This window comes from Chrysemys picta, chromosome 12 (assembly GCF_011386835.1).
Source record: "Chrysemys picta bellii isolate R12L10 chromosome 12, ASM1138683v2, whole genome shotgun sequence".
In the NCBI taxonomy this organism is placed as follows: Eukaryota; Metazoa; Chordata; order Testudines; family Emydidae; genus Chrysemys; species Chrysemys picta.
The window spans coordinates 32,892,420-32,912,281 of NC_088802.1; the positions used below are offsets into that span (position 1 = coordinate 32,892,420).

Below are 19,862 nucleotides of genomic sequence, written 5' to 3' on the forward strand. Positions count from 1 at the left end.
AGGCACAATAATAACAATAATGATGAACAAAGTAAGGCTGTTTTTATTCACCTGACAAGTTACTGGACTGGAGTGAGTGAGCAGAATTTTGCAAGGTTAAATAAAACTTGTTGAAGCCTATAACAATCACAAATAAATTACGTACATTTGTGTTGCTTACTTTCTCCTCACCTTTGTGTGTTGGATCTTTCCTTAAACGTAATCACAGAGACCATGGTGCTCTGTGCGGAGAGCCTCTGCTACTACCTTACAGTTACTCTGAAAAACTGTTCAAAGGTGCTCAATATAAAATAGTGACACTACAGGAGCAATCTCATGTTAAAAAGAGTATACTTTATAAAAGCACATCCTAGATTGTTCAAAACTGCTAGAGTGTTTAAAATCTCCCTTGCTTTCACAGTGTTGCTTATTCTCACAATTCTGTCATGAGTCTTGTGGCATTTGGGGTGTTTCTTAAAGCCACAGAGACTGGAAGCCTGGGATTAGGTGACACTCTCAGCTTTCTCTTTCTTTTTTTTCCCAAAGGAAGTTTCTAGTACTCAAGGTTAGGGAGAAAAGCTTGAAAACTTGAAACCAAGTGAACCCAAAGGGCTCAAAAAGCAGAAGGCATATAAGAAGACCCCCCATTTTATTTTTTTATTTTTTTAAAAAACCCTAATTTTTAAACCATTTCAGGATTTTGGGGGGCCCAATTCATGACTTTTAAACACTTGGGGATGGCAAACTGTTTGCTGTTGATACTATTTTACTTGTTTATATTATTAACCTCAGGGTGGGCCATAGAAAATAGACTTGTCACTTTCACTTTCAGATTCTGACGCAACAGAACAATGCTGCAGTGTCTGGGTTGAAAGTATACAGGGGGAGGGTTATTTGGTTTGTTTTTTAAAACTATTTCCATTAAAACTAAAGAGGAAAAAAATCCATGGACCTATTTCTACTTGTCTTAGGTTTTGTAAAATCTCATTTTAGCAACACTTACATTTTGGGACAGATTTGACCTGATAGTGTCCTTAAAAATGACTGCATTCAGTGACAAGAATAAGTATTCTCTCCAATAAATACACTACTGTAGGCCTTTGTGTATCTGGCACTGGAAGATAAGTTCTATAAAGTAACAATGACACCAAACCTTTGAAGTTGTTTTTGTGCATAAAACATTCAACCCATTCCCTAGAGGCAGCAGCCCAGTGAGCATTGTGCGTTGCTGCCCCCATCTGCCTGGAGCTTCTCCTCATCCCTTTGAGCCACTTTCAGATCGTCATCTCTCTGTAGAGCTCTCCCTTTCTCTCTGCCCTCAGATCGACTCTCTGCGATACTGCAGATAAAGGACACAATGTAAATATAAACCAAATTGAATTGTGATGGAAAATGGTAATTCTGTCTCAAAGGAAAAGGTTAGCATGCCCCTTGTATTTGCTACAGCGAGGGCAGGGGAGGATTTTATTTTGAATATGTGAAATTCACAGACCTAGAGCTTCGCCCCATCAGGGTTTGGACCCATTCATAACTCGGATGTGAGACTTCTGATGAAAACAAAAGCAATACAGCAAGTTGTGCTGGTGGTTCAGTGGGTGGAATTCTTCTCTCTGAGATAACACTGATGTGGTGCTTCTAGGGTGACCAGATGCAATTTTATAGGGACAGTCTGGTTTTTGGGTCTTTTTCTTATATAGGCTCCTATTACTCCCCACCCCGTCTCGATTTTTCACATTTGCTGTCTTGTCACCCTAGGTGCTTCATTGCGCTGCTAGTGGCCGTGTGCTGCTCTAGGGGCCACCTTTTGGGTGAGACACAAATTCAGGGCCTTCATACTTGCAACCGTTAACAATGCTCTAGCACCTTTGCAAGAGAAGGAGCAATAGCCCTGGTCTCTTCCTGGCCACATCCCAACTTGGTTAATACATTCTGTCCTCTCCATTGCCTCAGCGGCTTAACTTGGAGAAGTTATTCTCCACTTCCCCTCTTCAATGCTGTCATGGCATGTTGGTGCAGAATGGCTGAATTTCACAGCCTGGGGAGTGGTGCCTATGTGTGTGCTCATCAGCACTATTTTTTAGCTCCTTCTACCTTCTGGGAAGAGTAATGTTTTATGGCTGTTGGAAGCACTCAGATGCGATGGTGATGAGCAACAACATGGGAAGCTGGACAGGCAGAGAGAGAGTGTGTGTATGTGGGGAGAGATAGCAAGTGTGTATGGGGGAAGAAAGAGACAGATTTCAGCTGTCAAATATATTTGAAATTGCACATGTTGATGAAGATGGTGTTATTGAGCCTGTGGCTGGCTGCAGCCATTGAATTTCTCAGTGCTGGAGCTAATCAGATTTCCCTTCTGATGCTCATCACAGTGTTAACATTTCCATTTCCCATTTCTTTTTGTGGTTGTTAATGCTACAAGGGAATTGCTTCCACATTCACTCTCTGCAGAGATCTCACCCTCAGCACCTCCTGCCAGTACTGGGTTACTGGGACTGACCGCAAGTTACCTTGGGCTGTTGTTACAGAATGGTTGGGGGGGCGGGGCTAGTAGTGAACTGGCTTTGACCGGCAGGGCTGGCTTACAGCCACTCGACTGGATTAACAAGAAAAGAGATATGGAAGGCCGGAGAATGTTGAGTGTGGGAATAGAGAGCAGTAGTGTTTCGTGCCAGAGCCTCCTTGTGGGTGAATATGCCCCCCACCTTAGAAAGAGATGATGATAAAAGCAGCTATGAGAATCACTTTAGATGAACAGTCTCACCTGCGGACCCTGGCCTTGTGGGTGCCCAGGAATTCCCCACGCTGGAGCAACGCCTGCTACGAGCCCTCAAGGACAAGGCTGGAGGGTCCGGGACTGTCCGTAGCAGAAGGGGCATAAGCATTGATGCTTGCTTAGTTGCTGGAAAGCACCTATTTAGTAATGCGTGAAGGCTGGGAAGCTTATTATACTTTGGCAATAAAACCAGTTATACTTACGCACCTGGTGTGGCTTCATTGAGTGTATCTGAGTCCCCATCCTTTTGGCTTGACACGGGCCCAGAAATTCCAGTCCTAGCCATTTGTGACACTGTCGCTGACAGCAGCGTGCCCAGGAAGAAGGGTCTCTTGCCTGGCACTTTAGAGACCTTCTGCTTGGAAATGTGAATGCAGATTTATTTTAACTATTTATTTGGGGCAGATACTCTGTAGATATGCCTAATCTTTTTCTCTGTTGGCTTACACCTTTCCTTACAGACTCTCTATTTTAGCCACGGAGGCCTAGATGCAGTCCATGGACATCACTTCTATATTGGCTGAGGATAGGGAGAGTCATTAACCCCCTCCGGTGGGTGAGGGCATCAGTTCCCCAGTGTCTCTCGATAGAGTGCAGGCAAGGACACCAAAGGCAAGGCTGAGGAGTGAGGTGCAGTTTGGTTTCCAGTTAGTACCCCGTGAAGCAGCCTGAAAAGGCAGTCAAGCTCAGGATCACTAGAGAGGAGGTGCATGTAGCAGAGCCTGAGATCTTATGCAGAGTTAGAGGAGAGGTGTCGCTTTCTGACTGCAGCAAATCCAGGTATGGGTCTGAATCTGAACTGTGTATAAAGTAACCACCTGGGCCAAATTCTGTACTCCGCTGTGCATGCTGATGTGGGAAGATATTCACTCTCCCCAGCTGGGATAATGTGCCGGACATCAGCTCAGAATGTTCTGGAACACAATAGTCTTCTTCCCTCCCCACCCCCCACTCCCCTGCGCCTCCCAGGGAGAGGGTTTCCAGGGGCAAAAAGCAGGAGTGGCCCCAACTGCCTCTCAGTTCTGTCTGGCAGCGGGCTGGGAACTCACCCCCAGCCTCAATGCTCCCCTGCTTCTCCCCCTTTGGTTGCTCTTTACAGAGCAGTGTTTGTCAGGGCCTGCACCATTGCGGACATGGTCTGGGCTCAGCTCTCTGGGGCTGCTTCCCTGTCTCCTGCTGTCAATCTACCAGAATGATTTCCCCAGTGAGAATGTTCTCCTCACCTCGGGGCCTTGGATCATATAGGCTGAGGTGGCTAAGAAAGTTGACATCGAGTCCTGTGCATAATATGACACTGTGATGTCTGTTATAGACACATGTTTGATATGTCTGGTGCTTGGCAGAAGGTCACAACCCAGATGCGTGGATGTGGTGGGAAAGAGGGGGACTGACGGATGGGGTGGGGAGGAAAATGGAGTGAGTGGTACTCACTGCCACTTGTTAATGTCCAGATTGGGAATCCATGGGACAGTTCTCACAGGAGAAAAATGGTTCCTTACCCTCCTCCCTATGCGTCTTTAAAGTGATTGTCCCACTCTCCTCACCCATCTTGGGAGTCTGATTAATGCTTTTTACGGAAGGAGCTGAAGGGTAGTTCGGGCCATGCTCCCATTTTTACCCTCAAACCCTATATGGGCAACAAGGGATCTAGTAGACCCTGCTTTCTAGAGACTCACACAGCTGATTGTGCATAGCCAAAGGTTGTGATTTGGTATTTGCAATGACCTCAAGAATCCTGGGTATCCGGCAGGGAATCATATTTTGCCAAAACATCAAGTACCATTTCTAGTGGTGTATGTGAAGATCCACTTGCTGATTTATTGTTTTGGTGCATATTTCACATGGCCTGGGTTGACAAATTATATTACCTGTGAAGTAAATGGGAGTTGTAGCTGCTCAGCATCTCTCAGGATGTATCCCATAGTAATTAGCAGTGGCTCTGAGCAATACAGTTCTTATTCTGAACTTCCCCATAGTTCAGGGGTGTCCAGATTTTGTTTTGGGCTGATACATAATATACTTTGCATTTACAGAGTTAATTTCATCCTACATGACCCTATGGTTCTATGATTCTAAGGATCTCATCTCATGCACTTTATACGTATTAATTAGGGCCCTGATTCAGGACAATGCTTAACCATGGGTTTAAGTCCCATTGCCCTTAAAGTACATGCTCAAGTGCTGTCATGAGCAGGATGCCTTCCTGAATCTGGGCCTAATTCAGTAAGCCTCACAACACACCTCTGAGATATAGTACTGTATTCTTCACCTGGTACAGATGGCTTAACTGAGCCATAGAGAGGCTAGATGACTGACAACAAGGAAGTGAGCCAACTGGGAATAGAATGCAGGAGCCTGGCTCCTTGGCTTCTGCTTTAACCATTCCAACATAGCAAAACTGTAGCAGCTAGTAGCTGTCAGAAATGCTTCCCAGGGGCACGTAGTATTTCTGTCCTAAATGGAGTTCACTGAACTTTTCCAGAGCCTGTCATCTATGGAGGAATTCCGGAACCTGGATCGGGATATCGAGGGATCTGCCAAACGCTGGAAAAAATTTGTAGAATCTGAATGCCCTGAAAAGGAGAAGTTCCCTCAGGAATGGAAGAGCAAGTCAGCTCTGCAGCGTCTGTGCATGTTGAGAGCCATCCGGCCTGATCGCATGACTTATGCTGTCCGGTAAGGGTACCCAGTGGCCATCCCTGTAATGCGCTCATTTGGGGGTGGGGCGTGGGGAGACTATTTAACGGTGTGCTCAAGAAAGCAGAGCTGGTTCAGAAAATGTGTTCACGTTTATTTAACCTTAATATATGAATCTCACACAATCTTCTTCTAAAAGATTCTTGTTAATGGCCCTAAATGAATCATCTCTAACTGCAGTGCAGTGCACCCACTCCACTTAATCAGGACCCTCTTAATCAGGAAACCCATTTCGTCAGGATGACTGCCAGGGAACCTAATCATACGTAAATAGCGGCTTAAATAAAACTGTGTGAAGAGCAGACATATATGGTCAAAAATTGGGTGATATCAAACAGGAATTGTGCAGCTTTTTGTGCATAAAAGGTCCTTTATTCCTAAATCTTTAGAGAAGCTTTCCCACTTCACAATAAATTCTCCAGCAATGAATGAAAAAAACACCCACAGAATCTGAGATGAACAGATTGAGCTGTATGGAACCTCTTGTTGAACAGACATGATTTCATTATAATACCTCTGCTTTATTATACATGAAAAATAAAGCACAGCTGCAGCAGAATACTTCACAATTATTATTGTTTGTGTCAGTGCCTTGCTGTTTACAAAATCAAATCAAACCAAAAACTCGCCTATTTTCTTATTAATGCTTTGAATAACCAGCAGACTCACTACAGTTACTATGAATGGCTGTGGGATACTATCTACCATAATTACTCAAGTTTTGCTTCACAAACTGTAGATTCAAGAAGAGAAACAAGAACAGGCTGTGACTTTCACAGCAATTGTCCCTTTCATCCTAGCATGCTCTGGTTTTACACATCAGTCCCTGTCTGTAACGGTTAAGAATAAATAACTCTAGCAGAATCAAACTGTATAATTCATTATAATTGATAATAGTTACTAAATTGTTTGTAGCTGTTATTCCTTAGATGCTGGAGTAAAGAGATGTATTATAGATTGGGTTAATGGTGGAAAAAATAACACACATGTCATGCTGGTTCTAAAAGTTGTAGTTATAAACTATGTAGTGAAGGCAAATAGGCAAACTTTAGGCGGACGACACAGAACAGATGTTCCAGGAAAAACTAAAGGTCTTTCACTCATCAGGACTTGTTCCATGTATATTGTCCTTGTCTTCCAACTTCTAGCATTTCTGTAAGACATTAGTCTTCCACTGAAAAGCTTGTTGAATAGCTTTATACAGCTACACAATCCTATATATGTGTATATATAGGTTGAGGTCCACATTGTAACTTGCTCCATGCAGGAGCTAGATCTCTGTCTGTGCTTGTACTCCAAGATCCTGACTGAGGCCTTTGGGAGATACCACAGTAGAATTCTAACCCACCCTTTTCTTACCATTGCTCACAACGTTCTCAAACTCCTTTTGGGCTGGATTTTCCTGCCTTGTCTCATCCCAAATGTAACTTTTTTTTCTTGAAAGTTTAACATCAGCTAAACCGTTTCCAAGTTTATGTGAATAAGTATTACATTTTACTAGTCTTCCCCTGTTCATTCCAATTGAAATATTTGTACTCACATTACTCAAAAATGGCTGAACCTAGAAATATGAAGTTTAGCTTCTGGTGACAGTACTCCTTGATGATAAGGAAAAAGAATCCAAGGTGGAAGAAATCAGTTGAGTATTTGTACAGTTCTGGGCACGTAAAATTGATATGTTAATGTAAATGCATTAGAACATGTTATACTTATCATGGAGCTGTTTTAGAGCATTGGCCATGCACAATAAGGATAATTCATGATGCCCTCACTAAAGACTTCCATATTATAGATGCTTGACTGTAGAGCTGCCTAAAATAACCAAGGACATTACATACAAAATGAACATGAAGCCAGTGTACTGCTAATGCCCAGCATTTTCCAACCTGGATACCCAAAATTAGGATCCTGAATCCACACTTAGGTAGCTAGGTAGAAGTTGCCTGATTTCCAGAGGCTGAGACACCCTACTCTCATGGAAGTCAGCCATGTTTTTCTAGAGAAGCCGTTCCTCTCTCCTCAAGGTAAACGCACTGCATGCTCAGTATGAGAGCACCCAAGAGCTACCTAACTGCTCCAGAAAGGATCCAGTCCTCACCTGGCTCTCACATCTGCATCCCTACACCATCTAGATCAACACTCAGACCTACACTTCTCATGTATTTCTCTTCACATGTGTGTTTGCTGAAAAGATTGCAGAATGTTTGAGTGGGGATTATATGTATTCCACAGCAAATGGGCATTTTCGTGCTTCCCATTACATCCATAATGACTACTTACTGGAGGTATTTGTGTTATTTGTCTGTGCATCTGACTGCCTGTTCTTCTGTTCAAGCATTTGTCCACCCGGATCTGACTCTTGGTATGTGCGCGTGCGTCTGGAATCTTTTTGCCAGCTGTGCCCACTGGGGCTGCACCTGTGCCCGGCATGCCCTCCTTGTCCGTACAGAGTTAAACTTCAGGGCTATTGTGTAACACCTCGAGAAGTATGTGTTAATTGTTCCCAGTCAACTTCAAAGAGAGCGGTACTGTACACTTTCTGAGTAAATCAAACCTTTAATGCAAAGGAAAAATCATATAAATAATTTAAAACATGGTAAATAGTATTTGTAATACTATGAATAACTTTTAAACAAAAGTTATTAGACAGTAAATCTACTCATGTTCCTCATACAATGTTTCCCTGCTGTTACATATATTCACATATATGTAGCATCTATACTTCTGTACTTTAACACACATCAAAGCACATTCCCCTATGATCTTCTCTCAGAGATGATTTCTCAGTCTTTGTAGTATGGTCAGAATATCTCATGTGTGTCACCTGGACTCTTCAGTCCTTTCAAACACTTCAGAAACTTGTCAGCAAACACACAGTCTGGGGATCTCCCCAGCTAGTGGCATTCTAGCCCTTGGGCTAAGAGCTGCTGGTCCCCTCAGTTGCCGGTGAAACAGAAATCTGTAGCCTGTATTTAAAGTGGTGCAGGGATTGGGCATGTAAAATATCCATTGCCTGGATCTGTAAAAGGCTCTCCATCTAGGGCCCTATATTTTCCCCATTAGTCTAGCTAAGTCAGGTAAGAATTTACAGACCCTCACCTCATAGCTCTGGCCCATTCTCTTTAGCTTAGACAGGACCCCATTTTAAAGCAGTTATATGATCACTTGATATCTTTCTTTGAGACTACAAGTTTGGTTGATACAGGTAATAGTGTTGATGCAATATACTTAGACTTCTATAAGACATTTGACTAAAAACTAGAATAATATAACATTAATATTGGAGATATTAAATGGATTAAAAACTGGCTAACTATCAGGTCTCGCAATGTAATTTTAAACTGGGAATCATTACTGTGCAGGTGTGTTTCTAGTAGGGTCCTGCACAGTTGGCCCTACTCCATTTAACATTTTTATCAAGGACTTGGAAAAGAACATAAAATCATAACCGATAATGTTTGCAGATGAACAGAAGTTGGGAGACTTGTAAATAATGAAGATGAAAGGTCACTGATACAGAGCAATCTGGATTGCTTGATAAGCTAGGCTACAGCAAGCAACATAGGTTTTAATATTGCTAATTATAAACGTGTACATGTAGGACCAAAGGATGTAGCCATACTTACAAGATGGGAGACTCTATCCTGGGAAGCAGTGACTCTGAAAACGATTTGAGGTCATGATGGATAATCAGCTGAACATGAGCTCCCAGTGTGATGCTGTGACCCCAAGAGCTAATGTTATCCTGGAATTCCAAACAGGGGCATCTTGAGTAGGAGTAGACAGGTTATTTTACCTGTGTATGTGACACTGGTGTGACCACTGCTGTCCACAATTCAAGAGTCACAAGAACGATTAAGGGATTAGAAAAACACACCTATCTATGTCATCTTCCCTCTGCTTGTCTCCCTTTCTTTGGGAGAAACAAAGTCAAATGCTACAATGGAAAGTAAAAGGCTATGATGTCTGACTGAAAATATTTTTTATGAAGAGGCCAATGAGAGGTGTTTCTGATTCTGAGGCTCCTCCTCCTTGGCGGCAGTCTGCTCCAGCTTTTAAACCAGTTTCAGTCGGCGCTGTGGCAACAAGAGATGCTACTCCTGGGGCTAAGTGGTCATGTGTGGAGGCTTTGTACTTATGTAACTCCATAGGCACAGTTATGCCTCCACCCTCTTACAGGCTGGCTAAGATAATTTTATCAGCAAATCAAACACACTAAGGATGTACCTGTCGAAGTTCCTCTGAAAGTGAAGACATTTCTGCTTTGGTGGACAGACCCTCAAAACATCACCTATCCCATCAAAGACTCTGGTGGTGGATACGTCCACGTTGAGCTGAGGTGCACACTTGGACTGTCTCCAGATACTGGGCACGTGGTCCTGAGCAGGGTCTCTGTTATACATGAATGGCCCTGAACTCTAGTACATGTATCTAGCTTGCAAGACCTTTCTGCCTCTCCTTCATGGCACCACGACTCAAATTCTGATGGTCAGTGCAACAGCTATGCACTATAGAAAAAGGCAGGGGAGAGTGAGATCATCCCTCTTATATCAGGAAGCAGGATACATTGGGTCTGGTGCATCCTACATCAGATCAGCCTAGTAGTTCTCCATCTTCCAAGTATCCAGACTGATTTGTAGATTGACTATGCAGAAAGAGCTCCATCACTCATGCCTTGTATCTGAAAGGTTCAGTTCTAGATCAGGTATTTCTAAAATGGAGAGTTCCCTCTATAGACCTGTTTGCTAGCGATGGGAACATGAAGTGTCCAGTGTTCTGTTCCTAAGAAAGAGTAAGCTGAGAGTCTATGGCAGATGCATTTCTGATTTGGTGTGAAGAGAACCTGCTTTATGCCTTTCCTCCCATTCTGCTAATTCCCAATGTTCTCAGAAAGATACAGCAGGATAAGCCCAGGGGATGATGATAGTTCCAGCATGGGCGCACCAGTTCTGGTACTGCAACGTGATGCACCTGTCCATCAGACCACCTCTTCCATTTACGAACCTACCAGAAATCATTTTGCAGAGCCAAGTTCTACTGTGGGACCAAGTCCTGGAAACTCTGTATGTGACCATATGGAGGCTGGCTGACTAAGCTGCGTGGACAGAAGATGTCCAGCGGCTGTACACGAGGTTTTGATCCAGAGCAGATAAGCCTCTCTACTAGAATATATCAAGCTACATGGAAGAGTTTCTTGATGTGATCTATTTAGAGACACATTCAGCCTTTCGGCTGTTCAGTTCCAGCTATCCTGGACTACTTGTCATCCTTGGAGTCCTCTCCTGATTAGCTCTATCAGATGTCATCTGTTGAAGGTCATTTGAATTTTTTTCCCCATCCCACATTAAAAGGATTTTTAATGGGCTGGTGTTGTAGGACATGCCTGCCCTGCAACAATCCCTGCTGGCCACGTGTGGAGCCACAGATACATTCTTGCTGTTTCCTTCTTTCAGAGTCCCCAGTAACTCCACAAACAGAGCTAGAGATGTGGCTTGGCCAAGTCACAAACTTAACCCCTTCCAAGGTGGCAAAAGTCGAACTAAAGGGTCCCAACAAACGAAGAAGTTCCTCTACCTTCTTTTCTGGTATAGAGCACTGGGCCGCAGGCTGGTTTCTGTGGAGTGCCTGGCTTCCTGCTGGCCCTGACTCAGACCTTCCATGGGGCCTGCCCACTCCTTGTGGTTCCACACCCCAGATTGATCTCTCTCGGCCCTTTTATGAGGCCTGGGGGTCCATTAATCTCTCACCTGACCCTTCCTTGTTCCTGCCCCCTCGGGCTGGGAAATAACTAATTAAGCCACAGGTGAGGGTGGCTCCATCTCCTCTTAAAGGAGTGAGTCACCCTGTGACAGCTGAACTTATGTTACATTCCCTACCTGGGACTTGAATGCGGTGGTCCTGTCTTTGATGGGCCCTCCCTTTGAACCCATGTCATTACCTTCATTATATCACTGCTCTGTTAAAACAGCCATCACCTCAGCTCACCTGATGAGCAAATTTCAGGCTTTGAGGGCAAGCCATCCATGCTCTGTGTTTCATAAAGACAGGGTTACTCTCAGGACACATCCAGCATTTTTACCAAAAATGGTTTAGAATATTTATATACTTAGCGGTGTTTTTCCCTAAACCTCATTACTCTCTGCAGAGGTTAAACTCCACACACTAGATTTTCTTAGAGCTGTCCTTTTATCTTTCCAGAACAAAGTGATTTCGTAAATCATGCAGACTCTTTATGGCTTTTGGTGATAAGTCTAAAGGGCAAGCTGTTTCTCTGAAAGACTCTCTAAGTGGGTTACAAACTGCATTAAGCTTTCCCACTCCATTAAATAAACTACGTATTCCCTCCTGAGTTAGGGCACACTCTATTCGGGCTCAGTCAACAGCTGTAGCTTGTTTCAGGGAAGTCCCTATTTCTGAGACTTGTGGGGCAGCTACTTGGGTTTCTCTTCATACATTTACTGACTGCTACTCCCTTGTGGCAGCTTCTAGATCAGATGCCCAGTGTGGCAGGGCTGGTTCTATAGTCATTATTGAGATTGAACTCCAATCACCCATCTCCTTGAGGGGTAACTGCTAGTCACCCACCAATAGTGGGAGCCGTGTGAACAAATGCTCGAAGAAGCAAAGATTACTTACCTTATAGTAACTGGAATTCTTCAAGATGCTTGTGTCCACACAGATCCCACAGCCCATCCTCCTAGCCTACTGATATGGAGTTCTTAGCTGGATATTCTGTATTAATGAAGAAACTAAGTGGTGTTGGGGCTAGTCCATTCTTTATATCCTCGCAGTAGAGGGCACAATGGTGTACAGGGCACATGTGCATCACCAGCGGAAGTATGAAGTATAATTATTACTAGGGAACCACGGATTTCTTCACTGAGTTTGAAGAGGAAACAGCTTTGGTTCAAGAGGCTGGTTAATGTCATTGACCTGAGGTAGGGGAGAAGATAAGTGGCAGCTAAAAATATTAACTTTGTAAAAGACTCCAGAAAATGGGGATTCTCTTTCACTTCCTGTGCTGTGATTCTGTATGTCCTATATTGTTTTGATACAAGCAGCTAATCAGATTTTGGAACCCTGGAGATGTTCCAGGTGGAAGTAGAAATTGATGGAGGCTGGTAATTTCTTTGATGTCATCTTGTTTATTTACAAGGAATGTATGAAGTCCTGCTTCTCTGAACCCAGCCGCAGGAGGAACCAGGAACAAAAGGAGCAGTTTCTGAGTGTACAGCCCCAAGCCTCCTTAGCCAACAGCCCCAAAGGCTCTAGCTTTTCCCAGGGTCACAGTGTGCTCAGCTACCGCTTGGCTTTCTTGCTTTTTTACCTGTCAGTCTCTCTGTTCTGTTTGTCCCCAGATTCTGTCTGTTCTGCCTACCTTCCACCCCATAAAATACGAACCCCCTTCCTCCACTCCATCTGAACTCCTGAGTGGGTTCACAAGCCCCTTTTGTCTCAATCCTGACAGTTAATTGATGGTGTGTTCACATCCAGTCTCAAAGAGGTTTGTGATCCAGGCAGTCACCAGAACCTCCCAGCATATCCCTTCTCATCACAACACCCCTGCCATGGCTGGTTCTCTCTTCTTTTCTCTCATTCTGTTTGTTTGTATATGTCACACACGGGCTTCAAAAATATATATCATGGGCAGGGACACTTCTACTGAAATAGCAATTCCTAATGGTAAGCTACAAGTCCTGATTAGGATTCTGTATTTTGCATCCAGTTTATCATGAGGTTTCTTATTTCTCTGACTTTGCAAGATACAATAAATACACTTAATAGATTGTGCATCAGCTTAGGAATATACTGTCTGCCCTGGATATTTCTGGCTTTTCTGAATATTAACAGTCTTGCAATGTTTTTCTGGCAGAGATTTTGTTGAAGAAAAGCTGGGAAGTAAATACGTGGTGGGAAGATCTCTGGATTTTGCAACATCATTTGAGGAGTCAGGACCCGCAACCCCAATGTTCTTTATCCTGTCCCCAGGGGTCGACCCTCTGAAGGATGTGGAGAAACAAGGTAAATAAATCAAGTCTCTGAACAATCCACAGCATCATGGTTTGTTATCTTCTATGTCATTATCCTGGCATGAATCTCCTGGGTTTGCTCTTGGCTCCTCATAGATAATAGAGCAACCTGTTAAAAATAGATAATGCCCAGAGTGTGCTTTACAGAGTTTTGTGAATTTTCACCTAAAGCTTAAGTTAAGCTTCTCTCTTCCGTGTATTGCCTAGAATACCAACATTGTTCACACTGCTGTAGTTTCTGAGTTTGTCTCTCATACAACTTATAACCCACATCAGAGGTTTTTAGTATGCTATCAGCTAGCTACAAATAGCAACCACTTTCCTATAACATTTTCCCCAAAAGACTAGCAGAATTTCCAGTATTTGACCTTTCTCTCCCTCTGCTGTGCTAGCACCTTGGCCAGTGCGATCTGCTGACCACAAAGCAGAAGGGGTTTCTAGAAGGGTGCTGCATTTGTAAAGCACTGCTTTCAGGAACATACTGAACTGCTATTGTCAATACATTGTCTGTCAAAGCTGCTAGCTATGCAGGATTCTCATTCAAGGGCTAAGATCCATAGTGTGAGCTTCAGGAACACCCCTAACCCTTACGGTTTCTTTCCCCTTGAAGAGAGTGATAATGAGGTAGAGCCTGAGCCCAGCTCCCTGCAGGACCTTTCCTGGCATCCCCAGATCATTGTAGCCAGTCCCTTCTTGACTGCCATTGGCAAAGAGGCTCCTTTTGTCGCACTGCATCTCACAGATCCATAGATTCCAAGGCCAGAAGGGACCACTGTGATCATCTAATCTGACCTCCTGTATAACACAGGCCAGAGACCGATCCCGAAAAAATTCCTAGAGCAGAGATTTTAGAAAAACGTCCAATCTTGATTTTAAAATGGTCAGTGATGGGGAATTTACCACAACCCTTGGTGAATTGTTCCAATGGTTAATTACTTGTTCCCCATGTAAGTAATTATAGTCTGTGATTAAGTCATCCCTTAACCTTCTCTTTGTTAAGCAAAATAGATTGAGTTCTTTGAGTCTGTCACGATAAGGCAGGTTTTCTAATCCTTTAATCATTCTCATGGCTCATCTCTGAACCCTCTCCGATTTATCAACATTCTGAATTGTGGGCAGTTGAACTGGACACAGGATTCCAGCAGTGGTCACACCAGTGCCAAATACAGAGCTAAAAGAGCCTCTCTGCTCTTACTTGTGGTTCCTCTGTTTATGCATCCCAGGATCACATTAGCCCTTTTGGCCACAGCATCACATGGAAGCTCATGTTCAGCTGATTATCCACCATGAACCCAAATCTCTTTCAGATTCACTGCTTCCCAGGATAGAGTCCCCCCGTCTTGTAAATATGGCTACATCCTTTGTTCATAGGCCACTGCTCCAGCTCTTCTCAGGAGCCCAGTCATGTTCATCCAATATGCTTTCCCCTTCTCTAACCCTGACTTCAGGCCTCACCAGTTCAGGGGGGCTTTGGCTCCTAAGAGTGGGAGGTGGAATATTCAGAAAACCCATCAGTTATTCAGTGGTCTGTATGCTCAAAGCCAATGTGTTTCCATTCCATCCTTAGTGGGTCACTGTCCACACCAAACACCAACACAGCTGATAGCCTCAGCAGAAAATCCAGGCACCACAAAGACAGTGAAATAGGCTAGTTCAATCTCCGTAGAGGTGGTCCCTTAGTGCCAGTGCTAAGACTCGTGTGCAGGGAGTGGGCTCCCTCTGCTTCGGTCTGCGATGCATCTTTTTTGTGTATGAAGAGAGAGAGTTCAGTTTCCAGGGCTGTCTGCCCAGCCCCTCTCACCAGCACTAAAGTCAAATAAATGTCTGTCAAGAATGTTAATAAGATGCAGAAAGAAAATGGCTGCCTGGAATGCAGCACGAGGCACATGATGGGCCTCTGCTCTCATTGCACTGGAAGAGGAAAAGGCCCTCTGGGCATGTCTGCACTTTGAGCTGGGGGTGTGATTCCCAGCTCCAGGAGACATACCCATACTACCTCCATCAGAGCTTGTGTGCTAAGAATAGAGGTGTAGCCATGGTGCTGCAACCACTGCTCATTCTGCTCATGCCTCAATGGTATCACTTCTATTTTTAGCACACTAGCCCAATCAGAGCTAGCATGGGTATGTCTCTTCAAGGTAGAAATTACATCCCCAGCTCCAAGTGTAGACCTATCCATGGTGTATTGCATGGCGACCAGGAGTCTGCGCTTACATGCCCTACAGATTTCTGTACATTTTATTCCATTCCTTTCCTGTCATCAAGTCCCATTAATACTGAATTACATGAAAGTGGAGCTTGCCAGAACCCCAAAGAGAGCCCTGTCCTTTATATGATTTTCCTCAAAAGATAAGGCAGTAGCTGGAAAATGAGAAATTGCTGCTGTACTTTTATAGTTCTGCAGGTGAAATTGTCTTCATTATGTTCTGTTCTTGCACTGGGAGTCAGGCACTGTGACCTACGACATGAGTGGTTTAATTGGAATTGCAAAGGACTCATGTAATTGAGAACCTGGATTTCGTCAGCCATCAAAGTTTATGCATGGAAAAAATGAAACAAAACAAAGCCATTATTTCCATGCAGTTACACCAGTCTTGAACCTGGCCCACTGGGACTTTGGTTCAAACTCTCTATTTAATATTTTGTGTGTCCTCCATGAGCTTTCACTGCAGACTAAAGTCTCTCTGAAATTCAGGTTAGATATTTGCAAATGGAAGAGAGCTCCTTCCAGGTGCCCTCCTTTCCTGAGTCCTGTCCTAGTCCCACCACTCTCTATTCAGACACTGCAACAAGTTTCTAACTCTAAGTCCAGATGCTTTCCCAGTTCCCTAGACAGAGGATCCCGAGTGCACATTCTCCTCTTCTGTCTGAGCTGGAAGATTCTAAAGCCTGCTGGAAAGAAAGGCTGGCATTGTGGTTATGGGACTGGCCTGTGGCTCAGGAGGTGGGGCTCAGTTCCTTTCTCTACTGCAGACTCTGTGAGTGATGCTGGGCAAATTGCCCAGGCTGTCTGTGCCTGAGCTCCCCACCTGTAAAGTGGAGGTAATGATGTTACTTATGATTATTAATCCTATTTATTGTGGTAGCACCAAAGGACCAGCGGAGAACACGGCTCCATTGTGCTACAGCGACATAGACACAAAGCAGTAGATGGTCCTTGCCCACAGCGAACTGTCTCCATAGACCAGATGGACACAGAGTGGGTGATGAGATAGCAAACACCAGCAGAGCGAACAATGTGATGGTGACAAACATCATGTTGGTGCCATGATTTTTTTCGTGTGTGTATGTGTATGTGTTTACACCAGCTGAGCTGACTTGAAAGGAAAGGAAAGGGCACTGGGACATCCAAGGGAAGGGGATGGGTGGGGAGCAGAGGGTAAGAGGGCCAGGTGTGGAGGAAGGCTGATGTGAAGAAACTGTGAGGGATGATTGGCGCAAACAGCCAATCAGCACTGGACAGAGAAAAGCTAATCAAATCTGTTAAAAATTGAGCCTGTCTTCAGCTGTTTCTGCAGCAGCCCTGCCTGCTCCAGTCTCTATCTGGCTCTTCTGTTGGTTTTTTCTCCAAGGTCACGTGGTGGGGGAGGGAGATGTCCCTACACAACTCTAGGTCTAGCTGGTGCTGGAAGGAGGGATGGCCCCAATAGGGCCAAGTTTTACCTTCCTTCCCCCCCAGTGCACCAGTACCTGCTTTAGCTACATCTGCAGCTGTGCCTTTGTTGCCTGCTCAGACTGAGAGTCTTTAAAGCAGAGATTGTCTCTGAGATATTCGTATGTAACCCTTCTGCCGGGTGGTGTTGGCACAACAAAGTCTGGGTCCCGTACCTAGGGGTGTTCTTAAAATTACAAAACAGAACCAGCTTGAGCTTCCACACAAATATGTGGGTAAACTACACACCACCCCTGGGCCTCTAAGAGGCAATACTTCCTTACTGGTAAGCACTGAGTCTGTGTATAACAACCCCTCCCCCACAACTTTTATTAAGGGTAGAGGGAACACAGCAATAATTTGGGGAAACGCTGCCACGATTCAAAAGTATGCAAAGTAAAACACCTGTGCCACAGTATCTTGGGCCATGTCCTTTGCCTCAGTTTCCCACCTTGTGATGTGAAAGTCCAACAGACGAATGTCCCTTTAACATGCCCCTCTTCTTTTCTCTCTGCTACATCCCATTCACGTTTGATATCTGAGGTCAGTAAATTCCCGGAATGCGTTTGGGTGGGTTCAGCCTCTGAGGGGGATGGAGGGTTTGAGTGATGCCTCCTACCTTGTCGCTGTCACTGCTTTTTGTTGCCAGTATCACCAGGGTTGCCTCTTCTGTTGCCACCTTTAGCTGTGAAGCCATGTTCTGAGTTTGCAGTAGTTAACCCAGTCATTGGTGAGTTCAGCTTTCAGTGATTGCTCCAGGTACTGGGGAACTACACTGCTGCTGCATCTTCTGTGTTGTCTTTCACTGCAATATTGTCACTACACCAAGTCTATGGTTCAGCTCCTTAGACCTGTTCATCAGTGATTTCAGTTCTAGTGATCACTGAGAAGGAACAAGGACTCAGCTGAGTCCAGTCAGCCCTGTTTTAAAAACTTGAGGGGGTGGAGATCAAATCACATACAAGACCCTTCAAACAGAGACATCTACACCACCAAGTAAGGACATCTGTCCTCACCCCTTTCCTTTACCTTTCACTTATATTTGGCTTTACTAGCACCTGCTTAACTAGTGAGGTTTACATTATGGCGACTCCTCAGGGCATATTAAATACAGTTCTGCTGCCCTTTAGTCGTGTAATAAGTATAATATTTCATTACCCTGGCATCCAAGCCTCAAGTAAATTTTAACCCAAAACAGCAAAAATTGATTGGCAAAGCAGATCTGTCTGCTGATCATCTAGGCAGAGTAGGTGTGTCTATGCAAATATGGTCTGTGCCTGATATCTTTTCCCCCAAGTTCATCATTGGATGCCAGGTGAGAGCTCCTTCAGACCCTGGTTTACAAGTATAACATTTTGGAGAGAGCTGGTTGAAAATTTTCTTCCAAACATTTTTTGGACAATAAGTGGCTTTCAATGAAACTGACATTTTTCTCAAGAAACATTTCATGCTTGTTGAAATCTTGATTGCCAAAAACTTTTGGTTTTCTAGTTTCCATATTTTTTTCCTTCAAAAAACAAAAAAAGTTCAAAGAAATGTGTCATTAAAATGAAGAGGAGTTGGGCATGGGCACTCAATGGGAGTTGGGCACCTGCCCAAGGACCCTTTGAAAATGCCAGGCTTAATGTCACATTATTAAATAATGGTGCCAAAATTTTCATATGCAAAACAGGAAAGTGTATATGCAAATAGGTACTTATGTTCACAGTTGTCTGATTTACATGTGCAAATGTCCATTTACACATTCTCATGTTTCAGATATGTCCTAGCAAGCACATTTTAAAGTCTGCCCAGAGGGTGAAGATTATAGTGCTACCCCTTTTGACCCAAGCACTTAGCCAATATTCGGGGTCTGGTGGGTTGTTTCCATTAGGAGGAGAAAAACAACAAGGAGTCTGGTGGCACCTTAAAGACTAACAGATTTATTTGGGCATAAGCTTTTGTGAGTAAAAACCTCACTTCTTCGGATGCATAGAGTGAAAGTTACAGATGCAGGCATTATATACTGACACATAGAGAGCAGGGAGTTACTTTGCAAGTGGAGAACCAGTGGTGACAGGGCCAATTCAATCAGGGTGGATGTAGTCCACTCCCAATAATGGATGAGGAGGTGTCAATTCCAGGAGAGGAAAAGCTGCTTCTGTAATGAGCCAACCACTCCCAGTCCCTATTCAAGCCCAGATTAATGGTGTTAAATTTGCAAATGAATTTTAGTTCTGCTGTTTCTCTTTGAAGTCTGTTTCTGAAGTTTTTTTGTTCAATGATAGTAACTTTTAAATCTGTAATAGAATGACCAGGGAGATTGAAGTGTTCACTTATTGGCTTATGTATGTTACCATTCCTGATGTCCGATTTGTGTCCATTTATTCTTTTGCGGAGGGACTGTCCGGTTTGGCCAATGTACATGGCAGAGGGGCATTGCTGGCACATGATGGCATATATAACATTAGTGGATGTGCAGGTGAATGAGCCCTTGATGGTGTGGCTAATGTGGTTGGGTCCTCTGATGGTGTTGCCAGAGTAGATATGGGGACAGAGTAGGCAACGAGGTTTGCTACAGGGATTGGTTCCTGGGTTGGTGTTTCTGTGGTGTGGTGTGTAGTTGCTGGTGCGTATTTGCTTCAGGTTGGGGGGTTGTCTGTAAGCGAGGACTGGCCTGCCTCCCAAGATCTGTGAGAGTGAGGGATCATTTTCCAGGATAGGTTGTAGATTGTGGATAATGCGCTGGAGA

At 44.1% G+C, this 19,862-nt stretch overlaps 1 protein-coding gene across 1 annotated transcript in view; it reads left to right on the top strand.

Annotated features, from left to right (window-relative positions):
• DNAH9 (dynein axonemal heavy chain 9) overlaps positions 1-19,862 on the top strand; it is a 405,383-nt gene that overhangs the window by 319,028 nt on the left and 66,493 nt on the right. Inside the window, exons 60-61 of the mRNA XM_065563307.1 lie at positions 5,235-5,428; positions 13,323-13,471. Coding sequence (XP_065419379.1) covers positions 5,235-5,428; positions 13,323-13,471 — 343 coding nt within the window. The remainder of the gene's footprint in view (positions 1-5,234; positions 5,429-13,322; positions 13,472-19,862) is intronic.